Source organism: Oenanthe melanoleuca, chromosome 1A (genome assembly GCF_029582105.1).
Source record: "Oenanthe melanoleuca isolate GR-GAL-2019-014 chromosome 1A, OMel1.0, whole genome shotgun sequence".
NCBI lineage: Eukaryota > Metazoa > Chordata > Aves > Passeriformes > Muscicapidae > Oenanthe > Oenanthe melanoleuca.
The window spans coordinates 7265300-7286107 of NC_079334.1; the positions used below are offsets into that span (position 1 = coordinate 7265300).

Here is a 20808-nt window from a genome sequence, read left to right on the forward strand (position 1 = left end):
CCATCAGTCAAGGAAATTAATGTCAGGAGTGAGCAGCCAAGAAAAAGATATTTGGATAGTGATGATAGTCAAATACTTTATCTGGAGAGGAAAATGTTATTCCATTATTCCATACCTATCTGCTTATTCAGAGATAAAACACTTCAAAACCTCTATGGAGATGTTTCTCTATCAGAAGACAAATGCAGGAAAATGTCTTTGTCATTTCTTCTCTGCTATCAGCAAAATAATTTTACCTGTATCTTTTTATTACTCATAAATTCTTTTTCTTGTGATAGAAAATGTTCTGTATCAGAGGCTTGCTCAGCATTTAGAGATAATCCCTGAACGTTCTCAGTGAAACTTGAAATGAGCACTGACCAGTCCTCTCTTCTGCATCTCTAGTGTCAAGAACACCATTGAGTAAAGTGGATACTTTTCAATTTCAGAATCTGTGCCAACACAGTTCATCACAGCAGCCATCAATACAATCAGTCACAAACAGGGACAGGCTACTGTCAGCTTCACAGTAAAAGAGCAGATTTGAGAGAACTCAAAACTGCCAGAGAAGTATAACTGAAAAATGGACAGGAATTAAGGAAAATTCCCAGGCTGGATGAATCATTGAGGCACCACCAGTCTGTGTCCTGCCTGAAAGAAACAGGCACAGTTGAAGAGGTGCAGAAAAAGTAATTCCTTCTTCCCAGAACTGCTGGGATGACTCCATCAGGACAGATGGCTGGGGAGCTGGGGGGAGACTCCATGAGCTGTGTTCCACTCCTACCCAGGGCTCCCTGCTCAGGTTTATAACTTGACTGTCTCTCATAATAGAAATACTCAATTTGCTCAAGAGAAACCATGAAATAACACAGTGATGACCACACACCTATCAAAGCATGCAGCCAACTGTCTTAAATACCTCATATGACTCTAAAACTACTACCAGAGCCTTTCAATCCACATTGCCAGGTTACCTTTTCTGTGCTATTTGTATTGTTGGTTGTGTTCTGGAAGCCCTGGACAATGCCAGAAATGCAGAGTGGCCCAGCAAAGCCCAGCAGGTCGGCCAGGTAGCGGAAGGTGCTGCTGAGCAGGATTGGCCGCCCAAAAGCGCTGTACATGGCCAACCAAATGGAGGGGCTCCGGTTGGGATGGTCCTCCACCTTTTTCTGGAAAACAAAAACAGGTACACAGTGCATTAAGAGAATCCTTAGGCTTTATATGGCAACATTCCTGTCTGGATGCCCAAAAGGTTCCTGAAAGGTGGTTTGGACCAGGTGAGGGAGCAAACATGTTGTAATTATTGACGGATTTCAGACATTCTTCACAGCAAATTCCAATTGGTAACTGTGGTTTCTCACCTCTATATCCCACCACTTTCCCCTGCCTGAACACAGGAATGCTAGATTATCATGCCAGCAGGCAGCCATTGTTCTTTGTCTCATGTGCTCAGGGAAAGCCTGACCTTTCAGCCCTTTCTCACATGGGTAATCCTGGTTTCACAAGCTGCAAAGGCTTCTGATTTCAGGAAAAATACATTACCATTACAAAAATATAGTTTTGTTTAAATTGCCTGGAATTTTTTCCATCTCTTGGATGCCTTCCAGGATGACATACTTCAATCAATTAATGATGACTGTTCTCAAAAAATGAAAGCAGAAGACCAGGATGGGAGGTAGATTAAATCAACCTCAGATCTGTGAATTTACACAGCTCTTGGCTAAAACACCAACCACCAGATATAGCTTTGTGTAATCAGAGGAGTTCTGATATCCCTGAGATCCTTTCAGTTTAACAAAGGAAGGGTTTTACTGACCAGAGCTGTGCTCTGCAGAGTGCTTTCTTGCACTTCAGGCAGCAGCTTTTGACACTTTAAACAAGCATCTGTCATTTCTCAAGTAGCACAGATGCCTGCAAACTGCAAGCCAAGCCAAGCCCTCTTGAGCATGCACAGAGACATTTTAAGCACAGCCCAGCAACAACCACCCCCTGCCCCAGCAAGTTCACTAAAGAGCAAACATGCCTGTAACCTGCCTGGCTGCCTCATGTCTTTTTTTTATTTTCCTCTTTTCTCAGTTTTTCCCTTATATGCCATTTCCACAGTGAGATGGATTATATGCATGGTGCCAAAAGTGTGCAGGTGGATCAGGTGCCTGCCAGAGACAAGGCCAGGCCAATGCAAAGGAGCTTAGGAAGGAGAAATAAGTACCTTGGGGTTCAAATTAGAGCTACCATTTCAGAAAGGGGTGAGAATGAAACTGGTTCCTCTGAGGAGGGAAAGAGCACAAGGGCTCATGTGAGTTGCCCAGACAAAAGGCTCTGAATTTGTGGCCTAATGGTTTTTGAGCTTGAGTGCCCTAAAAGGGTTGATCACCCTCCTCAAATAAATTATTAATAACTTTAACAGCTTGAGAGGACCTAAGCTAATTTATTAGGTAGATGGCTGCCATCTTTTGAGAAAAAAAAATATTATATTATTCTGGACATCCAATTAATAGTAAATTTGTTAAATGGCAACTGTAAATCTTTATTTCTATAACAACTGAATAGACATTTTCAATGTTACTGCACTTCACACATTGGTAATCACTATATGAAATTTGTTTCCTTTTGGAAAAGAACTACTAATTAAGTTATCTAATTTATTGTTAAGCACTGTTTTTTCATCTTCTTTTTTTTTTTTTTTTTTAATCTGGACTTCATATTAGCTAAAGCATGTAACAGGAAATGGGAGAAAGACCTTTTACTAATCATAATTTCTTTTCCAGAATGGTCTTTGAGTGTTATGGGCTTGCATAGAATGTTGTGGTGTTAATTAACCTATCTGGGCTGCTGTTCTCAGTTTTGCCACTTGGTTACGTTTTCCTTGTCTTTGCCAACTTCCTTTCAAATTCCTGTAATTTTCTCTACCTTGGGCACTCCACAGTTGGAATAAAGGGCAGTGAGACAGTGCTTGCTGAAAAATCAAGTCACCCATAAGGTTTGCCTCAGTAGATATGGAAATCTGACTGTTCCCATAGTTCTGGAGCTGGCAGCATAAGCCTGTTGCTGAAGGCAGTGCTCTGTCCCTGTGACTGATAGTTCACACAATTTCATTCCTCCTTTTCTTGGCCCTAACAGGTAAGAGCCATAGTGGCACATGAATAGCAGACATAGAAAACTAATGGTCCTTGACTTTAAAAATTGATTTTTGTATTAAGTGCCCAAAAGAAAAGCTTTCTATTGACCATCAGGACAAATTATACAGGATTTAGGATGGTGGATTAAGCCAAATGTAATATCAATGCGCTAAATCTATTTATGGATATCTGATACGATGCACTGATATGTGGTGTGAAAAAAGTCTATTCAATAGAAACTGAAACAAAAGCCAAACAACAACAGAAAGAAGATCACTTTTTTTAGGGGGGGTTAATGGAATTATGTGAGAATTGATACAATTATTTCCATTTTCATAGCATGCAGAAGAGATAGCAACACAATGTCATGTGAGCTATCTCAAAGGCATTTCACAATACAGAGTATTCAGGGTCATGTTCAGCATCTTTCACCAAGGTGTGAGAAGGGTTTGGGAAGGAGCAGGACTTTTCTCTCTGCAGGGCCATGGAGCACAGCTGAAATCAGCTGTCTCCAGGCACAGGCTGGGGTAACCACACTTAATCCAGAGGAGGCTGTGGGGCTCCCCTCCCCAGTTGCAGGAGATTAGTGTAAGATATACACTTGGTAGCAGAGACAGGAGCATATCACCTCCTCCAGACTGCAGACCACACTCCAGTCTGAAGAATTTTCCTAATTCTGTGGCTGTTTTCTGGCCCAACCAGGCACAAGCCAACTCATTTCTCCGCAGGAATTAACTGCAGTGAGTCCCACAGCCTGGCTCCTTGGATTTGCTTTAGCCATTTGGTTTACTTTAACTTTATCTACAAAATACCAGTTACTTCAGGGTGGCAGCCTGTTTTGGAATAGTAGCACAAATGTGCTAGAGGCTGTGGTAATCTCAAGACTTTAGACAGCTACAGAACAGAAAATACCTGATGTAAAGCAGCATCAGAAATGTAGGTGAGTGTAACTGCATGTGTAACATTTATACAAGTGTTTGTTTATATGTGCATGACATACACTGAGGGAAGATACATGCTGAAAGTTTGTGCTCATGCACATGAGAAATGCACATTTAACTTGCCTTTTTGGCATCTGAATTGCATTTTTGTGCAGCCACTGCCAGTACCTGCAGATGTGAACAAGCTACAGACAAATGCTGGCACCCAGCAGTGATGCCTGTCATCAAAAATGGCACATACCCAGGTCCCTGGCCTCTTTAAGTAGGGTTTAGGCACCTTAAGGGACTGGTCTAAGGGATGCACCTCTCCCAGGCTGCTGTGAAAAGCTCAGTTCCAAAATTTCAGTTGCTTTCTGCCTAAAGCAGAAAGATCTTGATCTGTGGTCTCTGTAATCCTCAACTGCAGAAGGAAAGAAAAGCAACCTATATCTATTAAAATATAAGCAATTGTACTGATAAATGTTTCATCTCAGAGGGCACAGAAAGGAGCCTGCAACTCCATTAGCAGCTGCTAATGCCTAAATGCATCCAGAAGTTTCCCTGGAAAATCCTGCCCTACCCAGTGAGTTTTCCCAACCAAGCTTGTCTGACTGGGATGGAGTTAATTTTCTTCATTGCAGCCTGTATGGTTCTGTGTCTGGGATTGGTGACTAAATCACTGCTAAGACATCCATATTTTGGCTGTTCTTGATGTGTGGTTTTGGCTGTTTCTCTGTCTGAAGAAAAAAAAAAAGGGGAAGATGAGTGTTTCCAGCTGAAAACTATGGACACAGTATCTTCCAGTTTCATAAGTAGCTAAGATTTAAACAAATCTTTCATTATTAAAATCTAGCAAGTGATCATTCTGTTGTGGTTTTAGTTTCCAGTTGCACTCAGTTTGGCAACTCTCTCCTGCTATAAATTCACTTAAAACCAAACAGTGACTATTGGATTGTAACTTCCTACGCCAATGTTTCACCTTGGAACAAACAGTCCTGAGTTCAAAAATTCCTAAAACTAGGATTTCATGAAAGCTGAAGAAATTCAAAGTGACACTTTGGCTTTCTAAGGCCCAACAGTGACATGGACACCTGTTATTACCTTTTGTTCCTCATAGGCTTCTTTGAGACAGACATAATTTGTAAGTGCTCTCATTGCAATTGGGAGTTTCCCAATGGCCTTCAGGTCCACAGGTTTCTTGTGAGCAGAAATAATGAGAGTGTTCATCCACCAGTAAGTTGCCTTTGAGAGCAAATTGACAAATGGCTGCAGGAACCTCACTCCCAGATCCTGCAGATCCTCTGGAGGCTTTACTTTCTGAGGGTTCATGAAAAACACATACCTCTGCAGAGGAGAAAACAGACAAACACAGGCTCAGAAATTAGCTTATTGATAGTAATTTTTTACTAAAAATAATGTGCAAGACAACCACAGTTTCAAATTTGCTTTTAAAGGTAATTATATGTTGAATTTAAATATAAATTTGCATATAAATAGGAGCATTTCTATTTTGACAGATAACTGGCAAACAATTGAGCAATGTGGGATGTGGATACTGTTCTGAACCCTATCAGTACCACCTACCTCAAGTGAACAGTAAGAATGAATTCTTGGGAAATTATTTTAAGTTATCATGGGTAAGAACATATGCTAACTTACAGATTCACTACATAAATAGTTCATCAACACTAATACAGCACATGTTTCACAGATTGCATCCACCTATACCCTCCACCTGTGCATAAATATGCATCTGTCTACTCAAATATGTGTGCACTTTGTGTGGATAGATGCACACAGGCACACACACACACACACCACCAGAGGATACATCAAGGACACATTTAAAGAGATTTAAATGACCACTGATTTCCACAGAATTAACCAAACCTTTATGGCTAAGCTAAACTTGAGCCTAAACTTGACACAAGCCAGAGTTCCTGGGATTAAGGAGCCATCTTCAGCCTCCTGGTACCACTGATATTTTTCCAGATCCTGAGGAAGAAGCCACATACCCTGACTCGGATGACATTGATCTCCACAGCCATCAGCAGCCCATAGAGGATGACCATGATTCCAGTGATGCAGAAACGCAGCTGAGAAAAAGGCACCCCATCCTGGCAGTATCTGACAAGCTTGATGGTTTTGGTGACAAAGGCCATTATCCAGTAAAGGAACAGGGCTGTAAAACAGGTGCACGTGCATAACTTAGAAATAAATTTAAAAATAAGTGTAACTACAGAATTTTAGCTTCCACTGCTTGATACAGTGCAGGCACAGTGATCCTCTACGTCACCTGCCACTGTTTTCTTTCCTGGGCCATAACCCTTCAAACAGATCCACAATGGCAGATGTTCACACAGGTATGGAAATCCACTGAAGGGGACTTAATCTAAAGGGGAACTTTGCTCTTAAAGTGAAGGAAAAGGCACATAACTTAACAAAAGCCATATTGCCTCCTAGAAAAAGCAGGATGCATCCAAGTGAGAATATGGAAATATGCTCATTTTGAAAAAGAATTGATGGAATTTAGTTTTATCCTGCATCCTGGCTGGTATCTGTCAGGGGCTTGTTCAGGTGGTTCAGCTGCAGGTAATTTCGACAATATACTTGTATGGAACATTATTCTTCAATGTCTGGTCTGACCATCTCCTGACTGAGAGAGCAGATGAGATCATCTCAGAATCAGCTGCAAAAAAAGAGCAACATCTGCACAGGAGAGTTTGTGGTCAGATCACTATTCAAAGTGGCCTTTTGAAATAGCCCTTTTGAATGCAGATAAGATTTTCCTCAGCAGTGTTAAAAAATGCCTAAAAGCTCATCATAGAAATGCAACAGGCATGCAAGGCTTTCTCTTTTGTAATAATTCTAAAAGTAGCTTTCAGTATGTACCTTATGAAAGGTGCAGTAATTCCTATGAGACTACCAGTTGCAAGAATAGTGAGTTATTCCTCTCTGTTTTAATATTCTCACACCATTCCACCATCTTGCTCAACCTAGACAAGCTGACTTTGGCTAAAATACTGGGATTTTTAAGAGTACATAAATATCAGACTTAGACTTACCCAGCAGTAACTTTGGAAAGTTGGATGTTTCAATATTATGGTAATAGACTATGGATACAGTGGCAGCCACAAATCCCATTATAGCTGGTAGGAAGAGATGCAGGTGGCGAGATTTCATTTGTCTAAAAATAAATAAGTTATAAATTAGTGAATTTGGTGCCATTCTTTCACCATTGTGTGAAAGCATAGATGTTCTACTAATCTATTGAAGAGGACAAACATCAATTTCCTAGAGATGAAAAGATTTTTGTCCTCATGAGTGCTTAACTCTGATCAATATTTGCTTGCCATTATAGCTTGAGAGAAGAACAAATGCAAAGAACAACAGCTTCACCTTCATCCCATTAAAACCTAGACAGTTCATTAAAGGATTCTGTGAATTTTATGGTGGAAAACCTCCTCATGCCTCACTAGCCAGCCCATCAGACATTAACACTGTTCATTAACTAATGCAATTAGCATGGTTATCCACCAAACTGTGCCACTCACGTGTCAGAAACAATCCCCTCTGCTATTTCACAGACGTGCACGAACAGCAGGGTGAACGTCAGGATCCACCGCAGGTTGTGCCCGGGGAAGTGCAGCCAGGTATTGTGGTGAATCTGCACTTTGGAGCTCTGGCTTCCCCAGCCTGGGAAATGGTGGCAAGGAAAGAGAAAGGTTATCACACAGCAAATCAGTGATTGATCTGGTTATCAGTTTTCTGGGCCACACTTATATGCAATTGATACAAACCCCCTACACACTACAGGGGATGTTGATACTAAAAAGATGAGCCAGGTATGACTCAGTTGCCCTGTAATTTAAATCAAACCCTGAAGACAATGAGACAACACTTTTTCCAAATTACAATCAAGGAAAAGCCATTCCTGGGCAAGAAAAATTATAAGAAAACAACAACAATAAAACCATCCCAAGCGACACCCTCAGACAGCAGGGACTGACCGATCTGAAGTGACGGCGTCCTCACGCCTTTCACAGTCACAAACAACAGCAGGAAAAATTCCCAACTGATATAAAAGTTCCATCCTCAAATGAGGCCTTGAAGAGATGCATTTACTTGAAACAAGTAACATTTAGTATCTGTTTCAGGCCTGTTTGGGAGCACAGTCTGTGTGGAGGCTGAAGGGCGATGTCACAGCTTCCCTCCCTCAGGCGCAGCCCGGCCGCGCAGGCCTCAGCACCGCGGGCCCTGCAGAGCTCCCAGCACGGTGCCAGGACTCTCATTAATCAACTAATTAATCAACTAATTAATCAACTAATTAATCAACTAATTAATCAACTAATTAAACTTGAAGCCGATTTCCATGGATAAATGATTTGTGTTGATCATAGACGTTTTGGAGTTTGGATAAACCATAATACGTAAAATAAGAAAAGAACGTGGACCTAGATAAAGGGAAATATATGATTAAACCCACTCTGTTTAAATCTCCCTGTTATGAATATTGTGTATACCAGTTTGTAAAAGAAAAAAAAGGGGTTTTCCATAAGTCTGAAAGGTTTTTTTGCAGAATCAGATTTCCTGCCTTTGTGTGATCAATCACAAACTATCTGCTAAAGATCAGACTTCCCACTTCTTCTGCTTTTTATCTACCAAGACCAGATGGTTCCATGACCAATTGTCCCAAGAGCTGTCCCACGGAAGTTTGGAAGTTTCTTTGACCACCACTGCTTACCTTGCAGGATTATGACAACAAAACAATAACAATTATTGATTACTACAAGGAAAACCATCCTATAAAAAGGGAGCTGCAAACCAAGTTCAGTGGAAGCCTGGAGCGGGCGGTGACCCCCATGCATTCCAAGCACTGCTTGCTCTGTCTATATAAAATAAACCAATCTAAACTTTGCTGAATATAGAGACTTTGTTTCTCATTTATAATAATGGCATCACCTCCTGTGTCACCTGCCCTTTCCAGGCAGGATCTCCTCTGAGGCCAGCAAGAAGTGGGACACAGAGGATGTGAGGGAGGTGCCAGGGCTGGTTGGCTTCTCATGGCAGCGAGCCTTGGCCTCCATCCACTCCCACACAGCTACAGGGCTCTCCTAAGTCACCCCAAAAGTCCCTCTTGCCATAAGGCAGCTCCTGGAATTCCCCAAGAGGCTTCTTTTGGGGAAGAAAAGAAACCAGGCAAAAGGAAACAAAACAAATTCAGTTTAAAAGCCACGATGTGCTACACAAGGACGCAGCACCTGATAGTGTTTAGAAGTGGCTCAGGAACACATAAACCAAACCCTAAGTTTATTCATGCTTGGAAACTGTCAGCATGTCACCATTTCATCCTTGTTTAAGATATAAAATACTGCTAGAACAAATTATTCTCTCTTCTCCATAGCTATCTCAAGCATTTTCCATAGTTCTCTAAGGCTTTCCTAATCTAATGTGGTTTTCTTTGACCTTGCTCCTGTCTTTGTCTCTTCCCAAGCTTCTTTTCATTTTTCCTTTGCTCACACATCTGCACAAACACAGCTCATCACCAAATTTCTGGTTTGGAGTCTGTCTATACCATGGACTCTAATTGGTTTTTAATGCACTGTGCAACAACTATTTTCCCTGATAACTAACATACAAAATAGAAAAAAAGAATTACATACTTACATATATAATATACTATTTAAAATATTATATTTTTTCCTAAAATTGTTACAAAACAGAGGGAATTTTCAGCAGCTGCAATACTATTTCAAAATTATTTGGCTAATAACTAAAAAAATTGAAGCAGCACTTGAGTGTTCTAAAATATTCTCTCTGCCCTCAGATCTCAGATTGTACTTCCATGAAATACTTCTGCACAAAGCTTTTACTTCAAGGATAGTTTGCATCTCACCTTGAAGGAAAAGCCAGCACTGAGGTAAAAATCCAGCACTGTTAGAGAGAGTTTCCATAACCCTGGAGTTTCTTTCTAGTCTTTATAATTTGTTAGAATTTGTTTCTTATTCTCTTGCTTAATTATTTATTTAGTTTTTAGTCACTGGATCATGTCACAGTTAGGTACAGAGTGTCTTAGCCCACAGATTCCTGTAGCATTTTATTCAACTGCTTTGGAGTCTTTTTGCATTATAAAAGCCCTTAAATCTCATATTCAAATACAGTCCTAAATTCAAATCTCCCTTGTGGAAGAAATGCATTACCATCTACACATGCAACACTAGGAAGGTAACATGGGAGAACTGACGTGGCATTTCTCATGCAGTTGTCAGGAGAATATTTATTTTCACTAATATTTTTGATGGTAATTCAAGTTTCTTAATCTCTTATAATCAGTTAGAATGCCACTGTTTGACCTATCTGTAAAAGTATTCAATTGTATTTATTTCACCACTCCAAATTCACCAGGATAAAAAGACAACTGTAAAAAAAATTATCATTAGAGTACTAGCATAAATGGTTTTTTTTACAAGACTATGTGACTTAGAGCCCCCCCACTGTCCTAAATTCCTCAAGAGTGATTTATCATTTATTTTTTATTCCTGTTTGGAAAAAAAAAATTCTCTGTTATCTCTGCTCTACTTTTGTTTGCAAATGTTGGCAAAAGAAGCAATTATTCTATTTTAAATATTTCCTACACCTGTCCCAGCCTTATATCCAAGGTGAACATTTTGGATATTCTCTGTAATTCATGTGGCTTCAAGGTAACTCAGACCCACTACTCTAAGTCTTCTAATAATAACAGAGGTTGCAAGTTGCCAGTTTCAAATGTGAAGAGAAGTTTCATAGCATTTGGATCTGATCTCTCTGGCTCTCATCCATCTCTTCATGCTGATTAGCTCAGATTTACATCTAAAATTCCCACATTTCAGCGGGTTGGCCTCACATCCTCCGGGTGAAGCCATTCTGCCTCTTCTTTTTCAGAATTCATAAATCCAAAGCATCCGATGGTTTCACCAAGCCCATGCAAACATGAGTATAAACACATGCTCGAGTGCTTGCAAGATGGCAGAGCTCCAGGGAATAACTCACCAATGAACAAAATTGGGAAGGTGATAAACAGCAGGAAGACATGAGGGACCAGGTTGAGGGCATCCACAAAGCAGACGTTCCTGAGGACACCAGCACTGATGTTGTAGGCTGAGGCATTGTCATTGCCACAAAATGCGAGTCTCATCTCTTCCAGAGGGTCTGGCTACTACAGAAATGAGAGAAATGTTGACTACCAAGAGTGCTAAAGACAAAATAAATATAATAAAGAGACAGGGAAGGAGCACACTGAAGAACCCATAGAGAATAACACAGTTGTATTTTGGAAATTATTCTGGCTAAGGCAAATACAAGTACATTAGAAGGTTGTGTTTATATGACATTAGTATTATTTATATTTTTATAATATTGTTTATATTTAGCTGCATTCATTATTTAAGTGCTATTTTTAAATACATTATGCTGTAACTTCTAATGCTCATAGGCACAAACACTATGCTGCAAAAGCTCTGTGAGAATATAAAGAAAGCAGGTAGAAGATTTGAAAAATAAGTAGTTCCATTTCTCATAATAAAACCCAAATGGACATAAATTGACCTGTATGTTGCCGTTTCTTTGGTGAGCCAACACTGTCTGTGCAGTATCTCCAACAATTTGTTGCACTGCATTCCCAGTGCAAACCCTGAACCTTTGGTATTTGTGATCTGGCAGCTTTGCCACTGATACTTTGTATTTCTTCATTGTCACATAGAACAATGACCACACACGAGACATTACAGATAAATAAGGAACTTTTAGCAAAAGTAGGTGGTACTGAAGATTGCCTAGGCAGTAAATCAGCATTTATATTTGATCCTGAAAACCTTTATACATGTGCTTAGACTCATCCCAGCAGCCTCTGACTTCCATGATTTCTTGTGATATTTTCTCTCTACACCAAGATAAGCTCCTGTGTTCATGCTTGCAGAGTGTGGGCCATAAAGCAACACAGAGATATGGCCAGGTTCTGGCTTAAATCAACCTGTGCATCATTTATTTTTACAGTCTTCTTTACAAGAAAATGAAACAGGACTGCAAACAAAGTCTTCCCTTGCTCATCTCTTTGCTTGAGACTTACACAGAGCAACATAGTGCTGTAGAATAAGTTGTGGAAACTCATTTATCCACACCTTTTTCTTTTCTCAAATTCTATGTGCTAAAATAGAAGGAATATATTTAATCCAGCAAAGCATCTGTCTGCAAGAACATTGGCATTCATAGGTTTTGCAGAATCAGAACAAGATAGGGATGCAGAAAATGCATAAATGCAGTTTAAAAACAAAAAGAAAGTCTGTTGAATGGGGAGAAAAAGGTTTCTTTCTTTTCTCAAATAGTTCAGATTAGTTCTAAAGTTGTTTAAACAAGGTAATCATAACAAGGTGAGCATAAACTACACAAGTAGTCCCTTAGAGACAGAATAAACATGCAGATGTTCACACAAACACAGAATTCAAAGAAGCATTTTCAACCTCTGCTAAATCCCCGTTAGCTTTTAACCAAGCTCTTTCTGGGTCTGAAAAGCACAGCCCATATCGAAACACATCAGCGAAGAGGAGTTTCTTTGAAAAGAGTGTGATAAATGTGCTCCCTTTCCCAAATATATCAGCAGTTTATGGCTGAGATTTACCAGCAGTTACACATAACTTGCATTCATGTACTCACTGTGAGGCAAAAGCTGAGGGTCAACCAACTCAGACTTCAGTAACCACCATCTGCTAACAGTCCATGTGCTGTAACACAATTTGATGGAGATTTTGACCCATTCTCTATAATGAATAGAGTGATATGACCACTACCATTCTATAATTTTTATTTTTCTACCAAAATACAGTCATAAATGCATAAGGCTAGTAACAAAAAAATAAGCCTTCTGTTAATGTGGGATCTGTCTGAATATATCAAGGAGTTATTAGCAAAACAAATAAGGAACTTAAAAAAAACTACACAGAGGTTGTTTGGGTTTAATTTGTGAAAGCTTGACATGTCTTCTTTAAAGGAAACATAATGGTAATGGTAATCTCTTGAAAATCAGAAGTGCTGTTCCCTCATTTTTATCGAAGGTCAGAAGTCCAAGGGAGTTCTGCTGGGAATTTTCCTCCCTTTCCCACAAGGATGACTCTCTTCTGAGGCAGCATAAGATGCTGTTGTGGTCTAGTGGTTGGAGTGGTACTGAAAGGCAGGAGAATCCTGGGTTCAGATGAGCACTCAGTCACTGACTCCCTGTGTAGCTTTTGGCTTCTAGTCAAAAATCAATCTGGGAGAAAGCATGAAAACCACATCCAAGGGAAGCTAAGGAAACTGTTGTTTTTTTCCCATTTTTTTAGGAGGAAAATAGAATAGAGGCAGCAAATGTTCAAGTGAAGGACTATTAACTGTAGGAAGAGTGTTTTCTCCCAAATAGAGACCACCATCGGTTTGCAGAGGTTTCCTATCACAACTCAAACAATAGCTGCTGAAAGCTCTAGTGGAAGATGCATCTTTGAAGAATCACATCTGAATCTTCACAAGAATCTGTGCCTAGTTTTGTGATGGAGTATTCCCAGTAACACTCTTAAAATCAATTGTCCTTTGAGCATTGCCAGGACTGAGAAAAGAACCTGGTCCTACTAGTTAATACTGATATATAGAGACAGTGCCCAGGACACAGGTGATATTTTTCAAGAGAAGGTAAGGGCAGTCTATTCACAATATTTCTGTTAATTTCAAAAAAAGAGAACTAGGCTTTCATTGCCTACTCTTAAAAAGAGAAAATCAAGCCTAGGTTGGTTAGTTTGTAAAAATTCCCAGAAAATAAAAAAGCTTATATGGCAAATGAAATGAAATAGGGTAATTGACACTAAATTCCTAAGATTTTTGATAAGAAATCTTCATCATGAATCAGTTTATCCAGTGACCATGTTCATTCAACTTCCACAGGCTTAAAATTTATAAAATTATTCTGATCAGTGCTGTGATGCTGTGCTGCCCCAATGCAACTTTGGTATCATAAATTGCCAAATCATAAAATGTATAACTTCCCTATTTAGCAGCTCAGGACTCACATCCAGTACAGTTTGGCACTGAGAGGGAATAGAGGAGATAAGAACTGTGGAAGTATTAATAGTCCAGTGATCCTTCCTTCCTCTCTTCCCTCCTTCCACCCATTTTTCCATCTCCACTGTTCTGGGAATGAGCTGTGGCTGGAAGTGGAGGACTCATGTTCTGCATCTGTTGGCATATCCCAAATTTCATAACACCTTCTGCTGCTGGCAGTATCTGGATCTTCAAGAATGGTGTATGAAAACACCCTGCATTATCTTAGAGCTCTAATAATGAGAGAAATTATGTCATCTTCAGTGTGCCTTGTGGGGACACAGGAACCACTCCATCCTTCCCTTCCCACCCATTTCTGGTTCTGAAGGCTGATCTCACACACCCTCCATAGTTTTGTGTCTTGGACCGTGCTCTGTTTTTTGGAAAACTTAGATACAGAGGAGACTCTGGAGCTGGAGAGATGCACAGATCCATCACTCCCTGGAATAAAACATGAAATGTAGTTCCTACCTCTTGGCTCAAGTTTCCTAGATAAGGGAAATATAGTGGATGAAGTTTTGCTGATATCAAAGGGGGGATGCTTTGCATTTACAGTCAGTGCCCTTTGGTTTGAAGCTGAAATTAGCCATTACTTTCTGCAGTATCAGGGCATCCCTCCAGAAGTTCATTTTCATTACCTCAAAGTTTAACAAGTTGTGTTCTTCTCCAAAGAAGGACAGAAAGAAAAGCCCCTAGGGCAGACAAACAAATCCTTAATTTCTCTAGACAGTACAGGGCATTTTTCAACAATACTTTTGCAGCTCAACCAAAAATAACAGGAGTTGGACCATGACAAGTTTTCAGATGCAATCTCTCATCCAAGAAAACAGTGCAGTCTTCAATCTTTTTCAAATAAAAATTTGGTAATATAATGACAAAATTTCTTGTGCCCACCTTCAGATCCCATGTTTGGAAAGTTCAGTGTAGCTACAGAAGGACACATTTTTAGGGCACCAAATGATGTAAGCTTCAGACTAATTAAATAATCAAGGTTGCATTTTTAACAATCTTTCAGTATTGCAAGTTAAAGTCAAAGAGATCTTTAATAATTCTAAGAATTTTAAAGAGTTTTAAAAGGCCTCAGCTACACTGGCTTTTAACAAGTCCTAGTTTTGAAAGCTTTCACTCAAAAAACAGCCTGGAAATTAAAACAATCTTGATTGCAGTTACCCAGGGAAAGCATGAAAAGGCAACATTCCCTTTTTTCTGTACAACCATAAGATTTCATGAAATGAGATGAAATGTGAAAATTAAGAACAATAAATGAAAATTAAAAAAACCAAACCAAACCAAAATAAAAACAAAAACCCAACAAAGCCAAAACATTAAGAACTGAAGAATTGCAGTTGTGCTTACTGTTATAACTCATTGAAAACTGCAGCAGGAAAGGAAGATGGAACACTTCTATGACTTATCACTGATCAAATTTGGTTCCCTGAATAAAAATTAAACTATTAAACTATTCTTCCCTTGGCTTTTACTCTTCTAGTAGGCAAATACAGGGCTTCAGTCAGCACTACATCTGTAGAGAGGGAAAAACAGGTATCTTGCCCATGTGAGGAAGTGCAGTTTGTTTCCCTCCACACTATGCAAATGCACTAAATACACTGAATACTTATTCTGTTTTTCCCACAAAAAAAATGACAGAATGTTGATCACACAGAATAGCAAAACCTGTAATGCTGAAGGCAAATCAGAATACAGAGCTGACTCAAGTTTTCCCACCCTGTGGCCAAGGGTCATTTTCTCCTTCCCAAAGATGAGGAGCATCTTTTAGGCCACAGAGCAAAGAGGTAAAACTGGGCTGCAGAGCCAAAGGGGGAGAAATTCAAAGATATTTCTGTTGTAACAGGGATGGAAGAGATTAAAGCCTTTAATCCTCCAACTCAGAGAGATTATTGCATTGCACAGCAGCAGCTGCCCTCCTACACCTGCCAGGACCCTTCCTTGGGAACACTGGAAACAGCACTGCCTGGAAGGGTGCACAGGTGAATTAAGCAGCAAAGCCAGGTGGTTTATCACCCTCAGCAGTCTGCCTGCCTTGCTGTGGGCTCACAGTCCAGCAGAGCCACACAAACACAGCTCACTCTCACAATTAGCAGTCCTAATCAGCGTGGTGCTGTTCCCAAGATAACCCCTGCTCACATCAAGCTCAACATCAGGGCTGAGCTTTGCAGCTGCCCTACTTCAGTTCCCTGGCTCATGCAGGACTGTCTCAAGGACATAATAGTGGAGAAATGTCCACCAGCCTCTTAGCAAAACTTTCTCTGTGGATAAAGGAAGGGAGAGGCACTGGAAAGCAAAGGCCTCCTCTTATGGACTGACCTTTTCTCTAAGCTCATGCTCAGGTTGGAATCTTTGGAGCTGAAAGCTTCTCTACAGGAAGATGGCTTTGACTGGCAAACAGCAACATCTGTACAAAATGGGAGCAGTCTAACTGCCACATTGAAAAAAGAAATTGTGTAACCTAAAAGTGAATATTCTGGAGAAAACAGACAAAGGGGTAGCAAGTTATTTTGAAATTTGTTGCTCATCTGCAGTCATGAGCATTACTTTTCATTAGGTAGTAGAAGCCATTCAGAATAACTGTTGAGGTGCTCATAAACTCATATTAAAAGACAATGTTGTTCATAGTCATTACAAAAAATGGCTTTCCCAGAGAAAGTTTCACTTGCTGTTGAACACAGTAGGCCAACAAGTTGTGCTGGGGTAATTGCACCAAAGTGGGTGCATCACAATTTGCTTTACTGAATTATAGCAGGAATGTTATACTTTATAAAAATGAAACATGCTAAGTTTAATCTATCATTTCAGACATGGAAATGTTGTAATGGGACAAAGATCACCTGATAACAAGCATGTGCCATCTGAGGACACCAGCTACATTCAGAAACCCAGCAGGAGTGCCAAGTGCCAGGTAATTTTTTGTTTTAACACTTGGAGGCTGGAAGGCCTTCATCTTTCTAAGTTATTGTCCAATTACCCACTTTAACTTCTGTCTTTATGAACTCCACAACTAGTCAGAGATTCTCAGAGGTGTTTTATCCTCCCTTTGAGAATGACCTGTGCTGAATAGTGTGAGCTAAAGCCATCAGCCAAACTTCACAGAGCAGGGGAATGGAAAGAACAATCAGGAGGATGGGCCCATGTTGGTACCAGTGGAAGGCAAATTTCAGCTCTTCTTTACATCATTTGGGAATTTGATTCCCTGTTGGTTTACTTTAATGAGGATGTGAACTGTCTGAACAGCAGTTCACCCTCCAATGAAATAGCTAAAAAAACCCTCGTGTCCTTTAAGCATTTAAATTTTTATGCTAAGATCTCCATTACTGGCAAGTTGAGACTTCCTGGTTTTAGGCTAAGGTGGACAGACACAGTCATAAGAGAATAAACAGAAAACAGCACAAAAGTGATTCATTAAAAAAAATTCACAGTGAAGAGAAGTTTTGGGAAGAAAGAAAATAGGTCAAAGTTGTAAACATGGAAATGACAAAACATTGAACCTAAACACTCACAAATCTCATTTTAACAAGCATAAATGGGGATTCTCAGGGCACTAAGCCAGTTCATGAGATATATTTTCCATAAGCAATTCTGAAGAAGACAATGGGAAAATGGTAGATAATCTAAATTTCCATTAAAATTATGAGAACATCCTCACCAAGTACAAAACTATAAGAATCCTAATTTAAGACATTTTAACTACCTTAAGGGTCTTTTAAAGTGGACTTAAAAATCTTCATATTCAAGAGTTTCATCTTACCTGAATTATCACTCTGATCGTCATGCTCTGCAAGGTACTTATGACTACAAAAAAAAGAGTATAAGTACACTCCTCAGGTGGAGCTTGTTTGGGGGAATAAGAATATTTTGAAAATGTTTATTGCAGTAGTTCTGTTGTCCATACTTAAAAAAAAAATAAAAAATAAAGATATAGATTGATAGTTGCACTTCCTAATTGAAATATATCTGTTTACAGAGCATACTTGTGTCTCAGTTCAGATTAAATTTCATTTTGGTCTTACATATACTGTGCATTATATGCCCATATATACATATAAACATGTATGTATATACATATGTGTATGCATATAGGTGCAGGGTGAAGAAAATACTCTGAGTTTTACAAAAGTACTTAGTTCTTATCTTCTGAATAAATCACAAAAGTAAAATTTGCCTTTCCTTACAGAATTTTCTATAGTAAATTTTCCAGGTTAATTTATAGCTTTGAATGGAAGGCCTAAGTCTGAGGTTTTCTACAGATATTAGGTTAGAGCTCTGAATCTTTTTCCTTTCTAGGTTTAACCCTTCTAGTTTGCTTTTCTTACTTTCCTAAAAGCACTCTCACCCAACCTATGTGATCTCCAGTCTTGCAAAGAGCTCTGCTGAGGCAACGGCAGAAAGCACTGTCCCCTTCAAATCTACTTCATCAAAAATGACCCGGTACAAAATACAACTTTCCTTTTATTCCTTATTTAAGCTCCACAGACCCCTCTTCCTTGCTAAGCTGCCCCAGCTGCCCTGGGCCTCAGGATGATGAATTACCTCTGGTGCCTGTCAGCATTCGCAGCGCTAACAGCCGTGTGCCACAGCCTGATCCAAACGGTGCTGAAGTCAATGCAAGGAATCTCATTGACTTCGGGAGCCTTCTGGATCAGGCTCCAAACACAGGGAAAATCACAACGGCAGTGGTGCTAAACAGGCTGTTGGCACTGCAAAGCATTTCACACAAACATCTGCAGTGGTCTCACACATCTAAAGACATCGCTTTTTTTTTTTTTTTTTTTTTTTTTTTTTTTTTTTTTTTTTTTTTCTTTCTGTTTTGGAAAGCTTCTCCACACAACGCGATCCCCAACACCAGCGTGCTACGCTGCCTGCTGTAAAACCTTCGACTTCACATTGCCAAGACAGGACAGTTTAAAAAAAGAAACGTAACCCTGTGAACAGCAGCAAAGAAAACATCAGCAGGAGGGGATGGTAAAGGCTGAGAACGCCTGCGAATGGAAAAGGAAAAAGAGATTGGAGTTGTAATCCCAGGAAAGAACGAGGAGCAGCCCTGTCCCACAGATATAAAGGGAAGGAGGAGGAGGAGGTGGTTAGTGGGAGATAATGGGGGGAGGGTCATCGCATGCCCCGTTTGGTTGCTGAATGTTAGATCAAACTCTGCAGCTTACCTTTGTAAACACAACCCCAAAATACCAACCCAAAGTGTCACTCGGTGCTATGTGATCAATATCATCCCGATGGCAGGATTTTCCTCCACTTAGTGAAGCCGCTCCAAGCCCTGGAGTGGATTATTTTTAGGCTGGTGATGGGAAGATCAGCTGCTGCCTCCTATCGAGTTTCCAAAGTGCACAAACTCTTCTTGCCTTGCTCATACGCTGAAGGGGGCAGGAAACTGGGAAGAGACAGGCAAGCAAAAAGCACCAATTTTTTGCCTCCTGAAGCTACAGTCCCTTGGGATTTCTTCTGCTTGCTTTTATTTTCATTTTTCCCCTCTCTGGAGCAGGAAGATTCCAAGAAGCTGCATTGCAGCACATGGACTATTAGCAGATGGCTATTCTGAAGTAATTGATTTATAGACGAGGTAGTCTAACTTTTGGCAGGCTTGCAGAGATTCAGCTTTTGATTCCTTTATAATTAATCGTGGATAATTAGAATTTGACAACATAATTTTTCATGTTAAGCAGAAAAGTCTATCCAGATATTTTACTTTACTCACTTATCTAATCCCCTCAGCTCTTCTGCTTAAAATACAGACCAAATGCCACTTTTTGATCACACAGGTCTGCTTCTTGTGAAATGAATTTTTTAATACTTGAAATAAAATTCCAAACTAATTTGATGTTCATACCAGGAATATAGTTTTCAATACAATAGCCCTTATTTACGTGGGATAAATTTTTTTAGTTGCAAAATCCATTGTATATGTTTACTTAGAGGTAAAGGAGTCCCAAGAGAGCCCACATGTGGCCAGTTGGTTTGTTTGCTCATTTTCTCACAGTGCCATCAAACAAAGATGAACCAAGATTTGGATTTTTCCACCGTGACAGTTTCACTTGAGCCTTACAACTTGAGGCCATAAATTGCAAAGATCTGGGACTTGTGGTGCAGCACAGGATATGTGGCAGTGCAGGGTGGTTTTAGGTACAGCTGCTGGAACCACAGAAGAGCCTGAGCTGGAAGGGACACACAAGGATCATCCAGACAGGAATTGTCCTGGTCAGTCATTTGGTACTAGAGCTGGAAGACCTTGGGACAGAACTCTGCTTAGACCCTGCAGAATCCAGGGATTGCATCTAGATCATTAGAAAACAAATGGTTTCCAAGGGATTGAGGTCAAAAATGTTTCCATGTTTCCATTAATGGAGTTACAGAGAATGCTGAGCTGAGAATGGATTTAAATGGCTGAGAGCAAACACTGCTGGTTTTATCAAAACCTTGGCAAACCCAGACTGCTCCTTTTTCTCTGATGTTTCAAACCTCACTCTTGTAGGGATAAGAAATCAGAAACCTCAGAGCTAGAGATAATTAGTACCTTTTGCTAGCTCCCATTGATTTGAAATACCAATACAGCTTAGACAGACCTCATCAGTCCTCCAAGGCACATGAAATCTTTGACTTGTGATTACTTTCTTTTTCCTTTTATTTCTTCCCTTTTCATGAAATGCTTTAGAAAAAAAAGATTACAG

The 20808-nt window shown here is 39.9% G+C and overlaps 1 protein-coding gene across 9 annotated transcripts in view; it reads right to left on the reverse strand.

The window, feature by feature from the left end:
* ABCC9 (ATP binding cassette subfamily C member 9) overlaps nucleotides 1-19462 on the reverse strand; it is a 69409-nt gene extending 49947 nt beyond the window's left edge. For 2 of the 9 annotated variants that reach the window (XM_056516408.1, XM_056516405.1), the window contains exons 1-8: nucleotides 19291-19459; nucleotides 12707-12774; nucleotides 11048-11213; nucleotides 7573-7714; nucleotides 7084-7205; nucleotides 6034-6200; nucleotides 5120-5362; nucleotides 954-1148 (exon numbers count right to left, since the gene is read on the reverse strand). In XM_056516408.1, the coding sequence (XP_056372383.1) occupies nucleotides 954-1148; nucleotides 5120-5362; nucleotides 6034-6200; nucleotides 7084-7205; nucleotides 7573-7714; nucleotides 11048-11192 (1014 nt within the window). In that variant the 5' untranslated portion in view covers nucleotides 11193-11213; nucleotides 12707-12774; nucleotides 19291-19459. Of the gene's footprint in view, nucleotides 1-953; nucleotides 1149-5119; nucleotides 5363-6033; nucleotides 6201-7083; nucleotides 7206-7572; nucleotides 7715-11047; nucleotides 11214-12706; nucleotides 12811-17879; nucleotides 17924-18661; nucleotides 18865-19290 lie in introns of those variants that run through there. The other 7 variants (XM_056516412.1, XM_056516409.1, XM_056516410.1 and 4 more) reach the window with 6 other exon arrangements.
* Nucleotides 19463-20808: the final 1346 nt, after the last annotated feature.